Source organism: Bos javanicus, chromosome X (assembly GCF_032452875.1).
Source record: "Bos javanicus breed banteng chromosome X, ARS-OSU_banteng_1.0, whole genome shotgun sequence".
NCBI classification, from domain to species: domain Eukaryota; kingdom Metazoa; phylum Chordata; class Mammalia; order Artiodactyla; family Bovidae; genus Bos; species Bos javanicus.
Genome location: NC_083897.1, coordinates 61,111,039 through 61,129,275, shown reverse-complemented (window position 1 = coordinate 61,129,275; position 18,237 = coordinate 61,111,039). Strand labels below are relative to the sequence as shown.

The 18,237-nt window shown below is 44.9% G+C and overlaps 1 protein-coding gene across 1 annotated transcript; it reads left to right on the top strand.

Annotated features, from left to right (window-relative positions):
* Positions 1-2,279: 2,279 nt before the first annotated feature.
* On the top strand, positions 2,280-5,150 carry LOC133243050 (protein FAM209-like). The gene has a single exon (XM_061409489.1). It carries the CDS (start codon positions 4,462-4,464, stop codon positions 5,089-5,091), a length of 630 nt encoding a protein of 209 aa, XP_061265473.1. The 5' UTR covers positions 2,280-4,461; the 3' UTR covers positions 5,092-5,150.
* Positions 5,151-18,237: the final 13,087 nt, after the last annotated feature.

Sequence of the window (18,237 nt, the reverse complement as noted above, 5' to 3'; positions counted from 1 at the left end):
TCAATATTACAGTAATCCAAGTCTATGCCCCAACCAGTAATGCTGAAGAAGCTGAAGTTGAACGGTTCTATGAAGACCTACAAGACCTTTTAGAACTAAAACCCAAAAAAGATGTCCTTTTCATTATAGGGGACTGGAATGCAAAAGTAGGAAGTTAAGAAACACCTGGAGTAACAGGCAAATTTGGCCTTGGAATACGGAATGAAGCAGGGCAAAGGCTAATAGAGTTTTGCCAAGAAAATGTGCTGGTCATAACAAACACCCTCTTCCAACAACACAAGAGAAGACTCTATACATGGACATCACCAGGTGGTCAACACCGAAATCAGACTGATTATATTCTTTGCAGCCAAAGATGGAGAAGCTCTATACAGTCAGCAAAAACAAGACCAGGAACTGACTGTGGCTCAGACCATGAACTCCTTATTGCCAAATTCAGACTTAAATTGAAGAAAATAGGGAAAACCACTAGACCATTCAGGTATGACCTAAATCTAATACCTTATGATTATACAGTGCAAGTGAGAAATAGATTTAAGGGCCTAGATCTCATAGATAGAGTGCCTGATGAACTATGGAATGAGGTTCATGACATTGTACAGGAAACAGGGATCAAGACCATTCCCATAGAAAAGAAATGCAAAAAGCAAAATGGCTCTCTGGGGAGAGAGAGCCATTACAAATAGCTGTGAAAAGAAGAGAAGCGAAAAGCAAAGGAGAAAAGGAAAGATATAAGCATCCGAATGCAGAGTTCCAAAGAATAGCAAGAAGAGATAAGAAAGCCTTCTTCAGCGATCAATGCAAAGAAATAGAGGAAAACAACAGAATGGGAAAGACTAGGGATCTCTTCAAGAAAATCAGAGATACCAAAGGAACATTTCATGCAAAGATGAGCTCGATAAAGGACAGAAATGGTATGGACCTAACAGAAGCAGAAAATATTAAGAAAAGATGGCAACAATACACAGAAGAACTGTACAAAAAAGATCTTCACAACCAAGATAATCACGATGGTGTGATCACTGACCTAGAGCCAGACATCCTGGAATGTGTAGTCAAGTGGGCCTTAGAAAGCATCACTACAAACAAAGCTAGTGGAGGTGTTGGAATTCCAGTTGAGCTATTCCAAATCCTGAAAGATGATGCTGTGAAAGTGTTGCACTCAATATGCCAGCAAATTTGGAAAAGTCAGCAGTGGCCACAGGACTGGAAAAGGTCAGTTTTCATTCCAATCCCAAAGAAAGGCAAGGCCAAAGAATGCTCAAACTACCGCACAATTGCACTCGTCTCACACGCTAGTAAAGTAATGCTCAAAATTCTCCAAGCCAGGCTTCAGCAATATGTGAACCGTGAACTTCCTGATGTTCAAGCAGGTTTTACAAAAGGCAGAGGAACCAGAGATCAAATTGCCAACATCCGCTGGATCATAGAAAAAGCAAGAGAGTTCCAGAAAAACATCTATTTCTGTTTTATTGACTATGCCAATGCCTTTAACTGTGTGGATCACAATAAACTGTGGAAAATTCTGAAAGAGATGGGAATACCACAACACCTGATCTGCCTCTTGCGAAATTTGTATGCAGGTCAGGAAGCAACAGTTAGAACTGGACATGGAACAACAGACTGGTTCCAAATAGGAAAAGGAGTTCGTCAAGGCTGTATATTGTCACCCTGCTTATTTAACTTCTATGCAGAGTACATCAGGAGAAACGCTGGGCTGGAAGAAACACAAGCTGGAATCAAGATTTCCAGGAGAAATATAAATAACCTCAGAAATGCAGATGACACCACCCTTATGGCAGAAAGTGAAGAGGAACTCAAAAGCCTCTTGATGAAGGTGAAAGTGGAGAGTGAAAAAGTTGTCTTAAAGCTCAACATTCAGAAAATGAAGATCTTGGCATCCGGTCCCACCAATTCATGGGAAATAGATGGGAAAATAGTGGAAACAGTGTCAGACTTTATTTTTCTGGGCTCCAAAATCACTACAGGTGGTGACTGCAGCCGTGAATTTAAAAGACGCTAACTCCTTGGAAGAAAAGTTATGTCCAACCTAGATAGCATATTCAAAAGCAGAGACATTACTTTGCCAACAAAGGTTCTTCTAGTCAAGGCTATGGTTTTTCCTGTGGTCATGTATGGATGTGAGAGTTGGACTGTGAAGAAGGCTGAGCGCCAAAGAATTGATGCTTTTGAACTGTGGTGTTGGAGAAGACTCTTGAGAGTCCCTTGGACTGCAAGGAGATCCAACCAGTCCATTCTGAAGATCAGCCCTGGGATTTCTTTGGAAGGAATGATGCTAAAGCTGAAACTCCAGTACTTTGGCCACCTCATGCGAAGAGTTGACCCATTGGAAAAGACTGATGCTGGGAGGGATTGGGGGCAGGAGGAGAAGGGGACGACAGAGGATGAGATGGCTGGATGGCATCACTGACTCAATGGACGTGAGTCTGGGTGAACTCCAGGAGTTGGTGATGGACAGGGAGGCCTGGCATGCTGCGATTCATGGGATAGCAAAGAGTCGGACATGACTGAGCGACTGAGCTGACCTGCAGTCACCTCTGCTGTGATTTTGGAGCACAAGAAAATAAAGTCTGTCATTGTTTCCATTGTTTAATGTAATTTTAATGTCTGGTGTTATAAAGAGGGCCAATAGCTTCATTTAGAGAAACAAAAGCTACCATGTTAAGCACTTACTATCTTCCAGGAGTAAAGGCCTGGCATACATGATCTCATTTAGTCCTCACAGCAATCCCATGAAGTAGGTACTGTTTTTCCATTTTAAAGTCGGGTATGTGAGGCTCAGAGATGTTAACTAACTTGCCCAAGGTAACACAGTAAGTCGTTAGCATCAGAGTTTACCAGCAGGAGACTAGCTCTAGGATTCTGTATCCTTATCTCTGTGCTAAAAGGCGTTTGAAATAGCACACTCAAGACACACATACCCCCAAGTGGTAGACGTGGATCTCTAAGAGGGAGACACCAGTTTCACCCTTTGGGCTCCGTACACGGCTGGCTGTAGGAGGAGACCCCCAAGCAAGCGGACCACTCCAGCTGGGAGTGATTGTGGACAGAAGTGGGCACTTGGATGCTTGGGAGTGGGGTGCTGTGGGAGTATCTGGCTTCCCAATTGGGAAGACTAGGCTCAGGACAAGAGTGACAGACCAACTCTGAATTGCAGAAACACCCAGAGTAGCAGTCACCAACTTCATCGCATCCTTGTGCCTGTGAGGCAGCTACAGGCACAGAGAGGTGCTGAGGCTTGCCTAAGGTCACACAGCTCGCAAGAGGGTGGGTGCAGTGTAGAACCCTGGTCTTCAGGCTCCAGTTCGGTGCTCTTGCTGCCACTCCACTCCCACTGGCCCCTCAGGTCCAGTGCACAGCAGTCAGAGGGAAGCCACGTCTTTGTGAGTGAAGCCATTGTCTGGAGGGTGGTTCTCAGTGTTGCCCAGAGACCTGCAGAAGTGGCAGTCTTCAAGTCCCACCCAGGACTAACTGGGGACTGAGATCCAGCAATATGGGACTTTGCAAGCCCTCTAGGTGACCCTGATACACACTCAAGTGTGAAAACAACCGGCCCAGACAGAAAGGCAAAGTGCCAAGTGCTGCAGCCATACACATGCATTCGGACTGTCAACTCGCACAGCACAAAGAAGGGTCGTCTTCCTAGAGAAGGAAGGAACACAGCTCTCAAGCCACACCTGCAGAGCAAGGTCACCTTCAAACACATGTGGCAGTTAGACATGCACAGACGGGGAGGAGGAGTGCAGCCAGTACTTGCTCATCCACACGTGCATCAGAGACAGTGTAGTTTTGCCAACTCAGCAACTCCCCAGAGATGTGCCAGTTCCACTGCTTGTTGCCCAGGAGGTGCATCCCTGCCCTCTGGGAAATTGCCATGCAGGATCATAGAACCTCTGATCTGGGAGGGATCTTAGAGAGTACCTACCTCATTGCCCACCCCTACTGCATCACTGGTGATGCCCCTGACTTTCCTTCTCCAGAGGAACCTGGCAGGCTACAGTCCATGGGGGTGGCAAAGAGTCAGACAGGACTTAGCACTGAGCACAATCATTTTTAGGACAGTGGTAGGCCGCACAAAACATCAGTGGCTCCTAGTTTGTGGCCTCTGGTTTAATATCTTTCTTTCCCACTTGGCTTTCTGCTCCACAGGGGCACATGCCCCTGGTTCTGCTCTGCTCACCACAGTGTCTGGATTCAACAAATGGAAAAATAAAAATAGAAGATGGACCCACCCTCCCAGTAGAACACCAGGTTCAGAAAGAATACACTGGCATGGGGATGGCACTCTGTCACTCCTCGCCTCGTTTTCAATTGCCCACTGGAAATGGCCCCATGTCCCTCTAAACCCTACTCCTGGTTGACCCCTGCAGGCCTCCTTACCCTCTGCCCTGAAGTCATACCCTGGCCACATGGGTTCTGGTGGGGGTGGGGCCCTCTGTGATGTCACCAAGGGCCCAGCCCTGCCTGGTCCTCAGTCTCCAGGTGCCAGCGCAGACCAGCGCACCAGGAGCCACTTGGTCTCAGCTCACGATGCGCTCTGTAATATGGTTATTTTTTTGGCCTACGTTTATCTCGTTTGTCTTTGCCTATGTGTTTTATGTTCTGAGAGATGAAGCCGAAGAACTGCCGTGGATGGTGCCCAGTGGAAGGCACTTCCGCGTTCGGCAGAATCAACCAGAGCATGTCCCAGGCTGGTTTGGGAGCAAGTCGCACTGGCTGTTAACATTCCTCATGTTTTTGGTGATCCTGAAGTTTCCTGGAGGCGATGAAGAAAGTAATGCGGGCACTCCTCCTGGCCGTCAGGGCTGTTCATCTGGCTCTCCAGGAAGAAAGAAGATAAGGGCTTCCCCCTACAAAGACTCTATGTGCGGTGCCTTAACCCAGGTCGAGACGACACTGGTGAACCTTGTGTCCAGGGTCCGGAGTCTGAAACTCACTGCTGCAACCGGTGATCAACGACAATGTCCCAATATCCAGGTTCTTGCTGACGGATGGAATAACATTACGATATATGAGATATGGGACACCCGAGCCCCCGATGAAGTGGATTTTCGCATCAAAGAAGAATAGTTGAGTGTTGACAAACTGTATCCAAACTAATAAAAGTATTTTGCAGCAAAAGGAAAAAAGCCTCTGATATTTTTTATTCGCGCTACAGTTTTACCTTTTCCAGAATGTGGTATAATTGGTATCATGCAGTGTTTTCCAGACTGAGAGACCTGCATTCGATCCCTGGCTTGGGAAGATCCCCTGGAGAAGGGAAAGGCTACCCACTCCAGTATTCTGGCCTGGAGAACTCATGTGCATGTTTTTGTGTGGGCATTAGCTTTCAAATCATTTGGTGAACTATCTAGGAGCAAAATTGCTAGGTCATAGGGTATGACAGTGTTTAGCTAAGTAAGACATTGCTTCCAAAATGACTGTACCATTTTGCATCCCCATTAACAATGAATGAGAGTTCCTCTTGTTCAGCTGAACAATAGCAAGGCTGGCCTATCACCCACCGAAGTACAGAGTAGTACCCCACTCAGGGTGCCCCTTTAAGTGCCTGACACGCTGATCCACAGAGTAGGACCCCAGCAGGGGGGCGGGGACCCTCTATGTGCCTGACATTCAGATCTACAAAGTAGGACCCCACCCAGGATGCCCCTTTAAATGCCTGACGCTCCGATCCACAGAGTAGGACCCCAGTGGGGGCAGGAGGGGGTCCTCTATGTGCCTGACATGGAACAACAGAGAAGGACCCCAGGCAAGGGAACTGTCTAAATGCCTGAGCCCGCAGAGCTATGGAGAAAGACTAGCCAAAGAGGCCTTCTGATTGCTAGCTACCAGAGGCTCAACAAACAAACAAACAAAAACAAACTCTGATAGGACCACAACTCCCGTGGCTGAGGCAGTCTGTGTCCCTGCACATTTGGTGTCATCAGGGTCCCTGTGACCCAAGCAGCTGCATCACCTTCATGTTCAACCCTCACTGGGGCAGAGCTTCCACAGGCTCTGCATCTATGCACATGGTGTCACTTTGGTTGTGTCCACCTCTTTGAGACCCTGTGGGCTGTGGCCTGCCAGGTTTCTCTGTCAGTGGGGTTCTCCAGGCAAGAATACTGGAGTGTATTGGCCAATACTGGTTCCCCATAGTCTTCTAGAGTACTATACCTCCTGCTGCCCTAGCTGCCAACTCCCCTGAGTATCTGGTGCTGCCAGAACCCCTGTGACCCAAGCAGCTGCACCACCTCCATACCTGGCCCTCACTGGGGCAGACCCAAGTCCTCCAGTGCAGCCTCAGGAGTAAAGTGCAGTGGACGACCTACCTGCAGAGGTGGAAATAAAACCACAATTGAAACCCAGGGGCAGTGTGGCTAAGGAAGACCCAAAACCATCCCACCAGCTGTACAAGCTGCAGATTAAATCCACACAATCAACTAGGCAGATTCTCTGTCTACGGAATATATAAAAGGACCCTGAGAGCTCCTACATAAGAAAATGTGCTAGTTCTGATAGCTGTGGACATTGGAAGCAAGCAGACACAGGAGTAGGACCAGATTAGAATCTAAGCTGCCCGCATAGCAGGCCAGAGATCAACACAGTGTTGAAGGGCAACCTACGGAGGTGAGGTGGACTGTGTCCCTATGAGATGGCTGGATGGCATCACTGACTCGATGGACGTGAGTCTCAGTGAACTCCGGGAGTTGGTGATGGACAGAGAGGCCTGGTGTGCTGCGATTCATGGGCTCACAAAGAGTCGGACACGACTAAGTGACTGAACTGAACTAATGATCCCATTGCCATTTACTTTATTGTTTTGGGTTTGAGTTTATACACCCTTGTTGTGTTTCCTGTCTAGAGAAGATCCTTTAGCATTTGTTTGAGAGCTAGTTTGGTGGTGCTGAATTCTCTCAGCTTTTTCTTGTCTGTAAAGATTTTGATTTCTCCTTCATATTTGAATGAGATCCTTGCTGGGAACAGTAATGTGGGCTGCGGGTTATTTTCTTTCATCACTTTAACTATGTCCTGCCATTCCCTCCTACCCTGAAGAGTTTCTATCGAAAGATCAGCTGTTATCATATGGGAATCCCCTTGTGTGTTATTTGTTGTTTTTCCTTTGCTGTTTTTAATATTTGTTCTTTGTGTTTGATCTTTGTTAATTTGATTAATATGTGTCTTGGGGTGTTTCGCCTTGGGCTTATCCTGTTTGGGACTCTTGGGTTTCTTGGACTTGGGTGATTATTTCCTTCCCCATTTTAGGGAAGTTTTCAGCTATTATCTCTTCAAGTATTTTCTCATGGTCTTTCTTTTTGTCTTCTTCTTCTGGGACTCTTATGATTCGAATGTTGGGGCGTTTAAAATTTTCCCAGAGGCCTCTGAGATTGTCCTCATTTCTTTTAATTCATTTTTCTTTTTTCCTCTCTGATTCATTTATTTCTACCATTCTATCTTCTACCTCACTAATCCTATCTTCTACCTCTGTTATTCTCCTGTTCGTTCCCTCTAGAGTGTTTTTAATATCATTTATTGCATTATTCATTATATATTGACTCTTTTTTATTTCTTCTAGGTCCTTGTTAAACCTTTCTTGCATCTTCTCAATTCTTGTCTCCAGGCTGTTTATCTGTGATTCCATTTTGTTTTCAAGATTTTGTATCATTTTCACTATCATTATTCAGAATTCTTTATCAGGTAGATTCTCCATCTCTTCCTCTTTTGTTTGGTTTGGTGGGCATTTATCCTGTTCCTTTACCTGCTGGGTATTCCTCTGTCTCTTCATCTTGCTTATACTGCTGTGTTTGGGGTGGCCTTTCTGTATTCTGGCAGTTTGTGGCGTTCTCTTTATTGTGGAGTTTCCTCACTGTGGGTGGGGTTGTATGGGTGGCTTGTCAAGGTTTCCTGGTTAGGGAAGCTTGTGTCGGTGTTCTGGTGGGTGGAGCTGGATTTCCTCTCTCTGGAGTGCAATTAAGTGTCCAGTAATGAGTTATGAGATGTCAATGGGTTTGGAGTGACTTTGGGCAGTGTGTATATTGAAGCTCAGGGCTATGTTCCTGTGTTGCTGGAGAATTTGCATGGTATGTCTTTCTCTGGAACTTGTTGGCCCTTGGGTGGTGCTTGGTTTCAGTGTAGGTATGGAGGTGTTTGATGAGCTCCTGTCGATTAATGTTCCCTGGAGTCAGGAGTTCTCTGGGGTTCTCAGGATTTGGACTTAAGCCTCCTGCTTCTGGTTTTCAGTCTTATTTTTACAGTAGCCTCCAGACTTCTCCATCTATACAGCACCATTGATAAAACATCTAGGTTAATGATGAAAATTTTCTCCACAGTGAGGGACACCTGGAGAGGTACACAGAGTTACATGGAGAAGAGAAGAGGTAGGAGGGAGACAGAGGTCATCTGGATGAGATGAGGTGGGATCAAAAGCGGAGAGAGCAAGCTAGCCAGTAATCACTTCCCTATGTGCTCTCCACAGTCTGTATCCCTCAGAGATCTTCACGGAGTTACACAGAGAAGAGAAGAGGAGGAAGGAGACAGAGGTGACCAGGAGGATAAAAGGGGGAATCAAAAGGAGAGAGACAGAGCCATTCAGTAATAGGGACACTCCAGAACACACAAAGAGATTCACAGAATTGGGTAGAGAAGAGAAGGGGAAGGGAGGAGATAGAGGAGACCTGGTAGAGAAAAAGGAGAGTCCAAAGGCAGAGAGAGCAATCAGGCCAGGGATCTCGCTCCCAGGTAAAAATGGGTAATGAAGATTGGGTTCTTAAAGGTACAAAATTGATAACAAATACAAAAAAGCAAAGATTAAAAATCTAGAGTAGAGGTTGGTTTTTCAAAAATGCAATATTAAAGAAAAAAAAAGAAAACAAAGTCACAAGAATTATAATATATATATATATATATATATATGAAGTTTGCTTTAAAAAATAGGGTCTCTCTTTTTTTTGCAAATAATAGGAGGTTATAAAAATGAAAATTAAAGGAGTAATATAGGACTTAAAAATAAAAAAATTAAAAAATTAAACAATGATAGTAAAAATATATCTAGGACTTTCTCTGGTTTGTTGTGGGCAGTGTGGGATCAGTTCATTTCCAAATAGTTCCTTGATGCAGCTTATATTTCTCAAGAGCTATAGGCCCCTTCCTATGTAGTCTGTACTAACTACAGGGTTTTAATTGCACCTGTCATTTCCACGAGGTTCCCTCTGTTTTAGCTTCTTCTGTTTGCTGGTCTCTTCAGTGTCTAACTTCCGCTCTGACACAAGGCGGCGGTGGTGGACACTTTTTCAGGCTCACTTATTCAGTCGTGCTGTGGGGAGGGAGGGACGCTGCAAACGAATAACACCGGCACATGCTCCCAGTGTCTCAGCCACACTGGCTATGCCCCCGCTCACAGCGTGTGTGCTTTCCCTGTCTACACTGCTTAGGCTCTAGGTTGCTCTGCAGGGAACTGTCTGAGGCCGGCCCTGGGTTGTATGCACTTCCCAGGTCTAAGCCACTTAGGTTCAGGTACTCGGGTATTCTTCAAAGGCGCAGACTCGGTTGGGCCTACGTTTTGTGTCCTTCCCAGGTCTGAGCAGCTCAGGTTACCAGGTGTTTGGCGAGCATGGTCGCTGCAACTTATGGCCTCCCCTGTCCCTGTCACTTGGTTTTCTGGGTGTACAACCGGCGCACATTCTCAGGCGGATGTTAACCGTCCAGAATCCCAAGAAGTCTTGGTTAGCAAAGAAACCTGCTTGCAGTTTGGTAGATAATGCCTCTCTGGGGCCGCTATTGCCCACTTCTGGCTCTGGCTGCCCTCTCCTGCCTTTCACCAGGCAGGGGGATGGGCCGGGCTAGCTCTGCTCAGTCCTTTGTTCTGTGAGTGGGCCTGATGGTGTCTTGCTGCTGCTACTGTTAAGTTGCTTCAGTCGTGTCCAACCCTCAGCTACCCCATGGACTGCAGCCTACCAGGCTCTTCTGTCCATGGGATTTTCCAGGCAAGAGTACTGGAGTGGGGTGCCATTGCCTTCTCCAGATGGTGTCTTAGGCTAGGGCTTTTCACGTGGTAGCTATCCCACAGTCCGGTTTGCTATACCAAGTTGGTTCCCTCAGATTGACCTTGGGGCATTCAGGCCCGGTCCTTACTCTAAGCAATGCAGCCCACGCCTCCCTGCCCAACCCCCACTTGCTAGTGGCGGATGCAGGCGTCTGCGCTGCTTCTCCACTGGGGGAATTACGGTTGGGCACATAATCTGTGGGTTTTAATTATTTACTTATTTTTCTTCCCAGTTATGTTGCCCTCTGTGGTTCCAAGGCTCGCCACAGACTCGGCAGTGAGAGTGTTTCCTGGTGTTTGGAAACTTCTTTCTTTTTTAAGACTCCCTTCCCAGGACAGAGCTCCATCCCTACCTCTTTGTCTCTCTTTTTATCTTTTATATTTTTTCCTACTTCTTTCAAAGACAATGGGCTGCTTTTCTGGGTGCCTGATGTCCTCTGATGGCATTCAGAAGTTGTTTTGTGGAATTTACTCAGCGTTCAAATATTCTTTTGATGAATTTGTGGAGGAGAAAGTGGTCTCCCCGTCCTATTCGTCCGCCATCTTAGGACCACCCCCGCATTTCTATTCTTTCTATCTTTCCTTTCTTTTTCTCACCATATTCGTTAGTTTTGTTTTCATTGCTGTATTCCCCAGTTGGCACCTTGCTTTACTTTTATTTTCCAGTTTGTGCTTTAGTTAGTTTTGTTCTTAACTGGTGGATACCATTTTGGTTTCCTTTGTTCACCAGTTCAAACTATTGTACTTTATTTTCATTAGACTGTTTTGATTTTGCTAATGGGTGTATATGTATGTGCATATATTCCATTATTTTAATTATTATTTGCCTGATTTTGTAACTGCCATTTGTCTGGGGCTCATCTTTCATTTCTCATTTTTGGTTATTTGTTTTAATCTCTTTTAATGCCATAACAAACTGCCTGTTGAATCTCCATTTCTGGCCAGAGATCAAGCCCTGACCTTTGGAGTGGGAGCACTGACTCCAAGACCCTAGACTACCAGAAAACTCCTAACCCTAGAGAGTATCAAATAGTGAGAACTCCCACAAATGAAACCACTTCAGTACAAGACCTGGCATCCCCCAACCACCAGTAGCACTCTGTGCAGGACACCTCATCCAAACAACAAAGAAGACAAAAATACAAACCCAATCATCAGCAGACAGGATTACCACCTCACTCAGCCTTGCCCATCAGAGAAAAAAAAATACTCAGCACAAATATCATCCTAAATGAAGCTTACACATACCACGGGACCAATCTTAGGAGGGCAGAAACCAAAAGGTAGAAAGAATTCAACCCTGAAGCCTGGGAAAAAGAGATCTCAATCACAATAAGTTTAAAAAAAGTAATGAAAAGTCAGAGAAATACTGCACAAATGAAGGAACAAACTAAAAGCACTAAAGTCCAAATAAATGAAGAAGAAATAGGCAACCTACCTGAAAAAGAATTCAGAATAATGATAGTAAAGATGATTTAAAAAAAAAAAAAAACCTTGAAAACAGGATGGAGAAAATGCAAGAATCAATTAACAAAGACCTAGAAGAATTAAAGAATAAACATACAGAGAACAACACAATTACCAAAATTAAAAATACTTTAGAAGGAATCAATAGCAGAATATCTGAAGCAGAAGAATGGATCAGTGAGCTGGAAGATAAAATGGTGGAAATGACTGCTGAAGAACAGAATAAAGTAAAAAGAATGAAAATAACTGAGGATAGTCTCAGAGATCTCTGGGACAATATTAAATGCACCAACATTTTGAAAATTTCCCCAACATGGAAAAGGAAATAGTCAAGTGATAAAGAACAATCTCAAGTTGAGTCTATCTGGACTACATTCCCTGTGCCATGGTAAGAGGAGAGTGAAAAAGTTGGCTTAAAACTCAACATTCAGAAAACTAAGATCATGGCATCTGGTCCCATCACTTCATGGCAAATAGATGGGGAAACAGTGGAAACAGTGTCAGATTTCATTTTGGGGGGCTCCAAAATCACTGCAAATGGTGACTGTTGCCATGAAATTAAAAGATGCTTACTCTTTGGAAGGAAAGTTATGACCAACCTAGACAGCATATTAAAGAGCAGAGACATTACTTTGCCAACAAAGGTCTGTTTAGTCAAGGCTATGGTTTTTCTAGTAGTCATGTATGGATGTGAGAGTTGGACTATAAAGAAAGCCAAAGAATTGATGCTTTTGAACTGTGGTATTGGAGAAGACTCTTGAGAGTCCCTTGGACTGCAAGGAGATCCAACCAGTCCACCCTAAAGGAAATCAGTCCTGAATATTCATTGGAAGGACTGATGTTGAAGCTGAAACTCCAATCCTTTGGTCACCTGATGCAAAGAGCTGACTCATTAGAAAAGACCCTGATGCTGGGAAAGATTGAAGGCGGGAGGAGAAGGGGATGACCGAGGATGAAATGGTTAGATGGCATCACGGACTCAATGGACATGAGTTTGAGTAAACTCTGGGAGTTGGTGATGCACAGGGAGGCCTGGTGTTCTGCAGTCCATGGGGTAGCAAAGAGTTCGGCACGACTGAGCAACTGAACTGAACTGAATTAAGTTGAAGGCTAACCACAATTAGACATTTTTGCCACGATGAACAAAATAATTTTGCCAATTCTCTTGCCACTCTCTAGTTCATTCTGTGATAGTCTAGGCAAAGTCCATCTTCCTTGAAATCACCAAAGATATCAAGTCTGACATTTTGGGACATGGCAATTCTTCTTTGAAACCTATTTTCACAAAGAAAAAAAAAATGTTTCATGTGTTATGAAACAAAATAAGAAGCTTACTTACAATTAGTTCCCCAGTGACTGCATCAAACCCCACATGAATCATATGTTCAAAGTCTGAAGGATGAGAAAGATCGCTATAATCTCTTCAAAAATTTTCTCATACCCTTTCTTTTTCTCTTCTTCTGGGACCCCTATAATTCAAATGTTGGTAGTGCTGGGTTTTCTTTGCTACATGTGGGCTTTCTCTAGTTGCAGCAAGCAGGGGCCACTCTTTACTGCGGTGCACGTGCTTTTCATTATAGTTTCCTCCCTTGTTGCAGATCATAGGCTCTAGGTGTGTGGGCTCAGTAGTTGTGGTACACAGGCTTATTTGCTCTGTGCAAGTAGAATCCTCCCAGACCAGGGACCGAACCCACGTCTCCTGCATTGGCAGGCAGATTCTTATCTACTGGGCCACCGGAGAAGTCCCTAAAATTTTTAAATATTTTAACAAATATTTTTCGCAATGACTGTGTGCCAGGCACCTTTCTTAGCCCTTCACATATAATAAATCGTTTTATCTTTACCACAACTGTCTGACAGAAGTAATGTTTTAATTTCCATTTTAGAGATGAGGAAACTGAGGCACAGAGAGGTAAAATAAATCACCTGAGGTTCAACAGCTAGGAAGAGACAGAGTCAGAATTCAGACCCAAGAAGCCTGGCTCCACATCCTGAGGGCTCATTCACTATCCTGTGCCATTCTTGTGACAATACCCTTGGCTTCCCTTTTAAGTTCTAGTCCACAGCGCCCCCTTGCGTTCTATTTATTCCCAACCATTCTGAATAATTGTCCTGCCTATCCCCACCAAGACTACGTCCAAGCCGAGTTCCAGAACTGGTAGTCCCTCCCCTCCATCAGGTGTAGCCAAGCTCCCAGGATGGGATCCAAACACAGGTGAGTGATGGTGATGGGCTGAACTCGCAATCATATCTGGCCATTATTTTCCTGGCAGTAAAACTGTCGACTAAAAAATACAGTCACAACCTGAAAGTAGAGAGTTATTTTATTTGGTGGGAATGTTTAGGACTCCAAGCCTGGGAGACAGCATCTCAGTAGCTCTGACAAAACTGCTCAGAGGAGTTTGCAGGAGGGGAAGTCAGGCTATATACAAGTTTGGGACAAGGAGAGCAGGCAGTCTGATCATCAAAGATCAGGTATCAAGTTAAGGAATTTAGCATTCTTTTTTTTTAAATTTTATTTTATTTTTAAACTTTACATAATTGTATTAGTTTTGCCAAATATCAAAATGAATCCACCACAGGTATACATGTGTAAGGGCGGATGCAAGCCTCTGGGCTCGCTGGATTCACTCCCTTCACATGCAGCTCAGCCTTCGGGGGCAATCCTGTGTACTTGTTCACCTTGCTTCTTGCATCCCCAGCTCCTCAGCAATCACGGTGGGGGGCAGCAGCATCCCCTGGTTTGCAGTTTTGGAAGCCCTCATTCACATTTGGAGGCCAGAAATCGCTGATGGCTGTGACATTTCTTGTTCATTAATATGGCTGAGGTATTTTCACTTTACAGTCGGATCAGCGGTAAAGAATCCGCCTGCAAACAAGAGCCTCAGGAGACACAAGTTCTATCCCTGGGTTGGGAAGATCCCTGGAGAAGGAAATGGCAACCCACTCCAGTATTCTTGCCTGGAGAATCCCCGTGGACAGGGCAGCCTGGCAGGATATAGTCCATAGGGTCACAAAAGAGTCGGATAGGACTGAAGCGACTTAGCACGCACAGGGAAGAAGGAGAGGCAGCAGATACAAGAGGAACTTCCAAGGAAAAATCAGCAGTATTGTGAGGCATGAGGAAGTAGAGGCTCCTTCAAGGCCTGAGTGACTGGGCAGGTGAATGGTATTGCCACTCACTGAGATGCGGGTACAGAAGGAAGAGCAGGTGGGCAGGGAAGGTAGTTATAACAGCAGGCATCCATGGCGCATGCATCATGGGCAGAGCAGGCAGACCCTGATCACTGTGCTCACTTTACTGAGGAGGGAGTGTGAGGTTCTGAGACCTGAAGAAACTTTCCCAAAGTCACAGAGCGAGTAGCAGGGTTGGATTTGAACCCAGGTCCTTCTGACTACATGTCTGTGCTTTTAACTGGTTGGATGAAAGGCAATCAGCCTATGCTCAGACCCTCTTCCCTTGTTCTGCCTGCTATTTCAACCCTGATTATTGTCTGTCTTCATGCCTCCTGATTTGCTGCCTTTCTAGAACTTTAATTTTCGCTTGGGCTCTGACCCTGGCTGCCAACCTCTCCATGACTCTCAGCCTTTCTTTAATCTTCAGTGTTTAGATAACTGCCTTCCCACCACCCCATCCCCCTGAAGGCCACACTCTACCCTCTCCCCATGCATGCTTCACCCAGACACATGACTCAGTTGACTCTATAGCTTATAAGACCCTTTTCCATTTCCCGTCCAACACTAAGTCTCCATCCCCGGATTCCTGTCTTCTAGTCTCACCCTGTAATGAACAGCAGGGCTGTGACTCAGTTTCTACCTTGAAATTTTGTGTCAAGAGATTGTTGAATTCCATGCTCTGCATGCATGTGAGTGTGTAGAGATTGGTTCCATATACTAGTATTTCGTGGACATAGGCTGGATGTCCCCAACATGCTGGACAGTCTTATATAGTGAAGAATGCCCTGGATTCTGCCTAAATTTTGAATGCCACCACCCCCTACCCATTTATTCATGTAGCTGAAAAAAATCTATTTATAATGATCTATGCCTAGAACATAACTCTGCTTTGCACATTAAAGATTTTTTGCATGGTTTGAGTATTTGCTTGAAATTTCCAGGAATACAACTACTGTGTAAATGGAAAGAAAATTGGATTTTGTTTTGTTCAGAACTCTCCCAAGAGTTGTTTACCATTTTTGAAGATCAAGTTGCTGACAGCAATGCTGCTCATGGTAAGGGAGTCACTAATGCAATGCCCTGGAAAGGTCTGTATTTGTAGCATAATTTGCACCTATGGGGTTTCTACACAAAGGTGCACGTTTCTGCCTATTTCCTTAGATCTTCTAATGTGGTGCCACCTGAACCTTTACAGATGGATTAATTACAAACATTTTCCTTTCATTTCTCCTTAACACCATGGTTAGGCCTTTCTGTCTGTCTGTCTCTATGGGTTTCCCTCTGTCTCTCTCTCTCTCTCTGACACACACACATAAATACATAAATTTGTGTATATATTAGATATATTACATTGTCCATGACTTTCCTTGTTTCCTTGATTCACTGTTTTCAGGATAGCAAATTATTTGTTAAAAAGGCAAGCACTTACTAAAGTGCCCAAAGCTGTTTCAAATTCTTTGTATGTATATCTCACTTAATCCTCACAAAAACCGAATGAGGTAAGGCTTATTTACACTTTTATTTTGCAAATGAAGAAACGGAGACACAGAGAGGTAAAGTAATTGGCCAAAGTCACACAGCTGGCAAGTGATGGAGCTGCAAACGGAACCCAAATCTGTTTGACTTCAAATGCAGTGTGCATTCAGTTGCTGGGTATGTGGTAGATTATCTGTCATGCTTCTAATCAGTGTTAAAACGGACTCAGAATGATTCTAAGGGCAATATGTTCCAAAATCTTTGAGGGTTCCTAGAAAAAGTACATAGAGCTTCAGGAGGATGGCAAATACTCTTGTATACATCTGGGTATGTTTGCTTGGAGGCTTCCCTCAAGGCTCAATGATAAAGAATCCACCTGCCAATGCAGGAGATGCAAGAGACACAGGTTCCATCCCTGGGTCGGGAAGATCCCCTGGAGAAGGAAACAGCAACCCACTTCAGTATTCTTGCCTGGGAAATCCCATGGACAGATGAGCCTGATGGGCTGCAGTCCATGGGGTCACAAAAGACTTGGACACAGCTTAGCAACTAAACCACAAGAACATGTTTGCTTGCCACTCACATATCCAATCAACTGATCTGAGTCAAGTTGAATGGTGTCTTATTCCTTAACTGCTTCTTGTATCCAGTCAGATTGTATAAGGCCAAAGAGTAGCTCTGTGCCAACCATACTTTCCATTTGAAAAAATAACGTACATTATTTGACACAGAATACGGCAATGGGACCAAAGAGGTTCCATCTGGACTCCTAAATCCCTACCCTATCAGCAGCCAGCCAACTTTATAAGACTTGGTGACTACTGAGATACTCACACCTTTATTTTTCTCAATTAACAAGCTATCTCAGGTGAAAACGCATGTTACGTATCTGCCTTATTCAGAGAAACTGGCCATCCGTCGTGCTTTGTGTAGGTGCAGCCTTCGCACCCCATTGAGAACTACAAAGCTCATGTTCCAGCAGCTCTGACGTCCACCACGAGATGGCAGCGTTCTCCAGGCTTTGAATGACAGAAAAGGCCAGCTTCGTTTAATGCCAGTTTTTCATGAGTCATAGGTCAAATGAACCATCTTTCCTCCCACTAGAAGAATGCCTACATGTTTTCCATGCTGCAGTTTCTGGAAAGGTAACTTGCTTTTGGCAACTTGTTGACATTTGAACAATAATCTGAAGCCGGTTCCGGTACAGCTGGGTCTCCTCTGTTTTAGTACAAATATTCATTGAGCACATGCTGCTGCTGCTAAGTCACTTCAGTCGTGTCCGATTCTGTGTGACCCCATAGACAGCAGCCCACTAGGCTCCCCGTCCCTGGGATTCTCCAGGCAAGAACACTGGAATGGGTTGCCATTTCCTTCTCCAACGCATGAAAGTGAAAAGTGAAAGTGAAGTCGCTCAGTCGTGTCCGACCCTCAGCGACCCCATGGACTGCAGCCTTCCAGGCTCCTCCGTCCATGGGATTTTCCAGGCAAGAGTACTGGAGTGGGATGCCATTGCCTTCTCCTATTGAGCACATACTATGTCGCAAGTGCCTTCACTACCGAGGGGCCTGGGTTCGATCCCTGGTGGGGGAACTATGATCCCACAAGCTGCATGGTGCAATGGGGGAGAAAAAGGAAGAAAGTCACCGTCTCATTGGGGACATTGATCCCTGAACAAAAAATTTCTATGATAACATCGTAAGCACTGTGATGGAGTAAGCAGAAATGTGGTACCCACCTCAATCTGGAGGCTCAGGGAAGTCCTTCTGGAACAGGTGACACTGAAAACTGAATTGTAAAGAAAGGGCAGTTAATAGCCAGGGACGAATGTGGGAAAGGGGATTTGAGATAGAGGAAACAGACTGAGCAGGAAGCTTGCGACAGGATGATGTGTGCTGAGGAAGCAGGTGGGAGCTAGTGGGCACAATAAGAGAATATGGAATGAGGTGCAGGGTAGGTAGAAGTGAAGTTTAGAAATGCAACAATGATATCACAACCAGGAACTGATACATAAAACCATGTTCTCTTTCCAACTACCTCTTGAGATAAGACCGTCACAATCTTACCTTGAGAAAGCA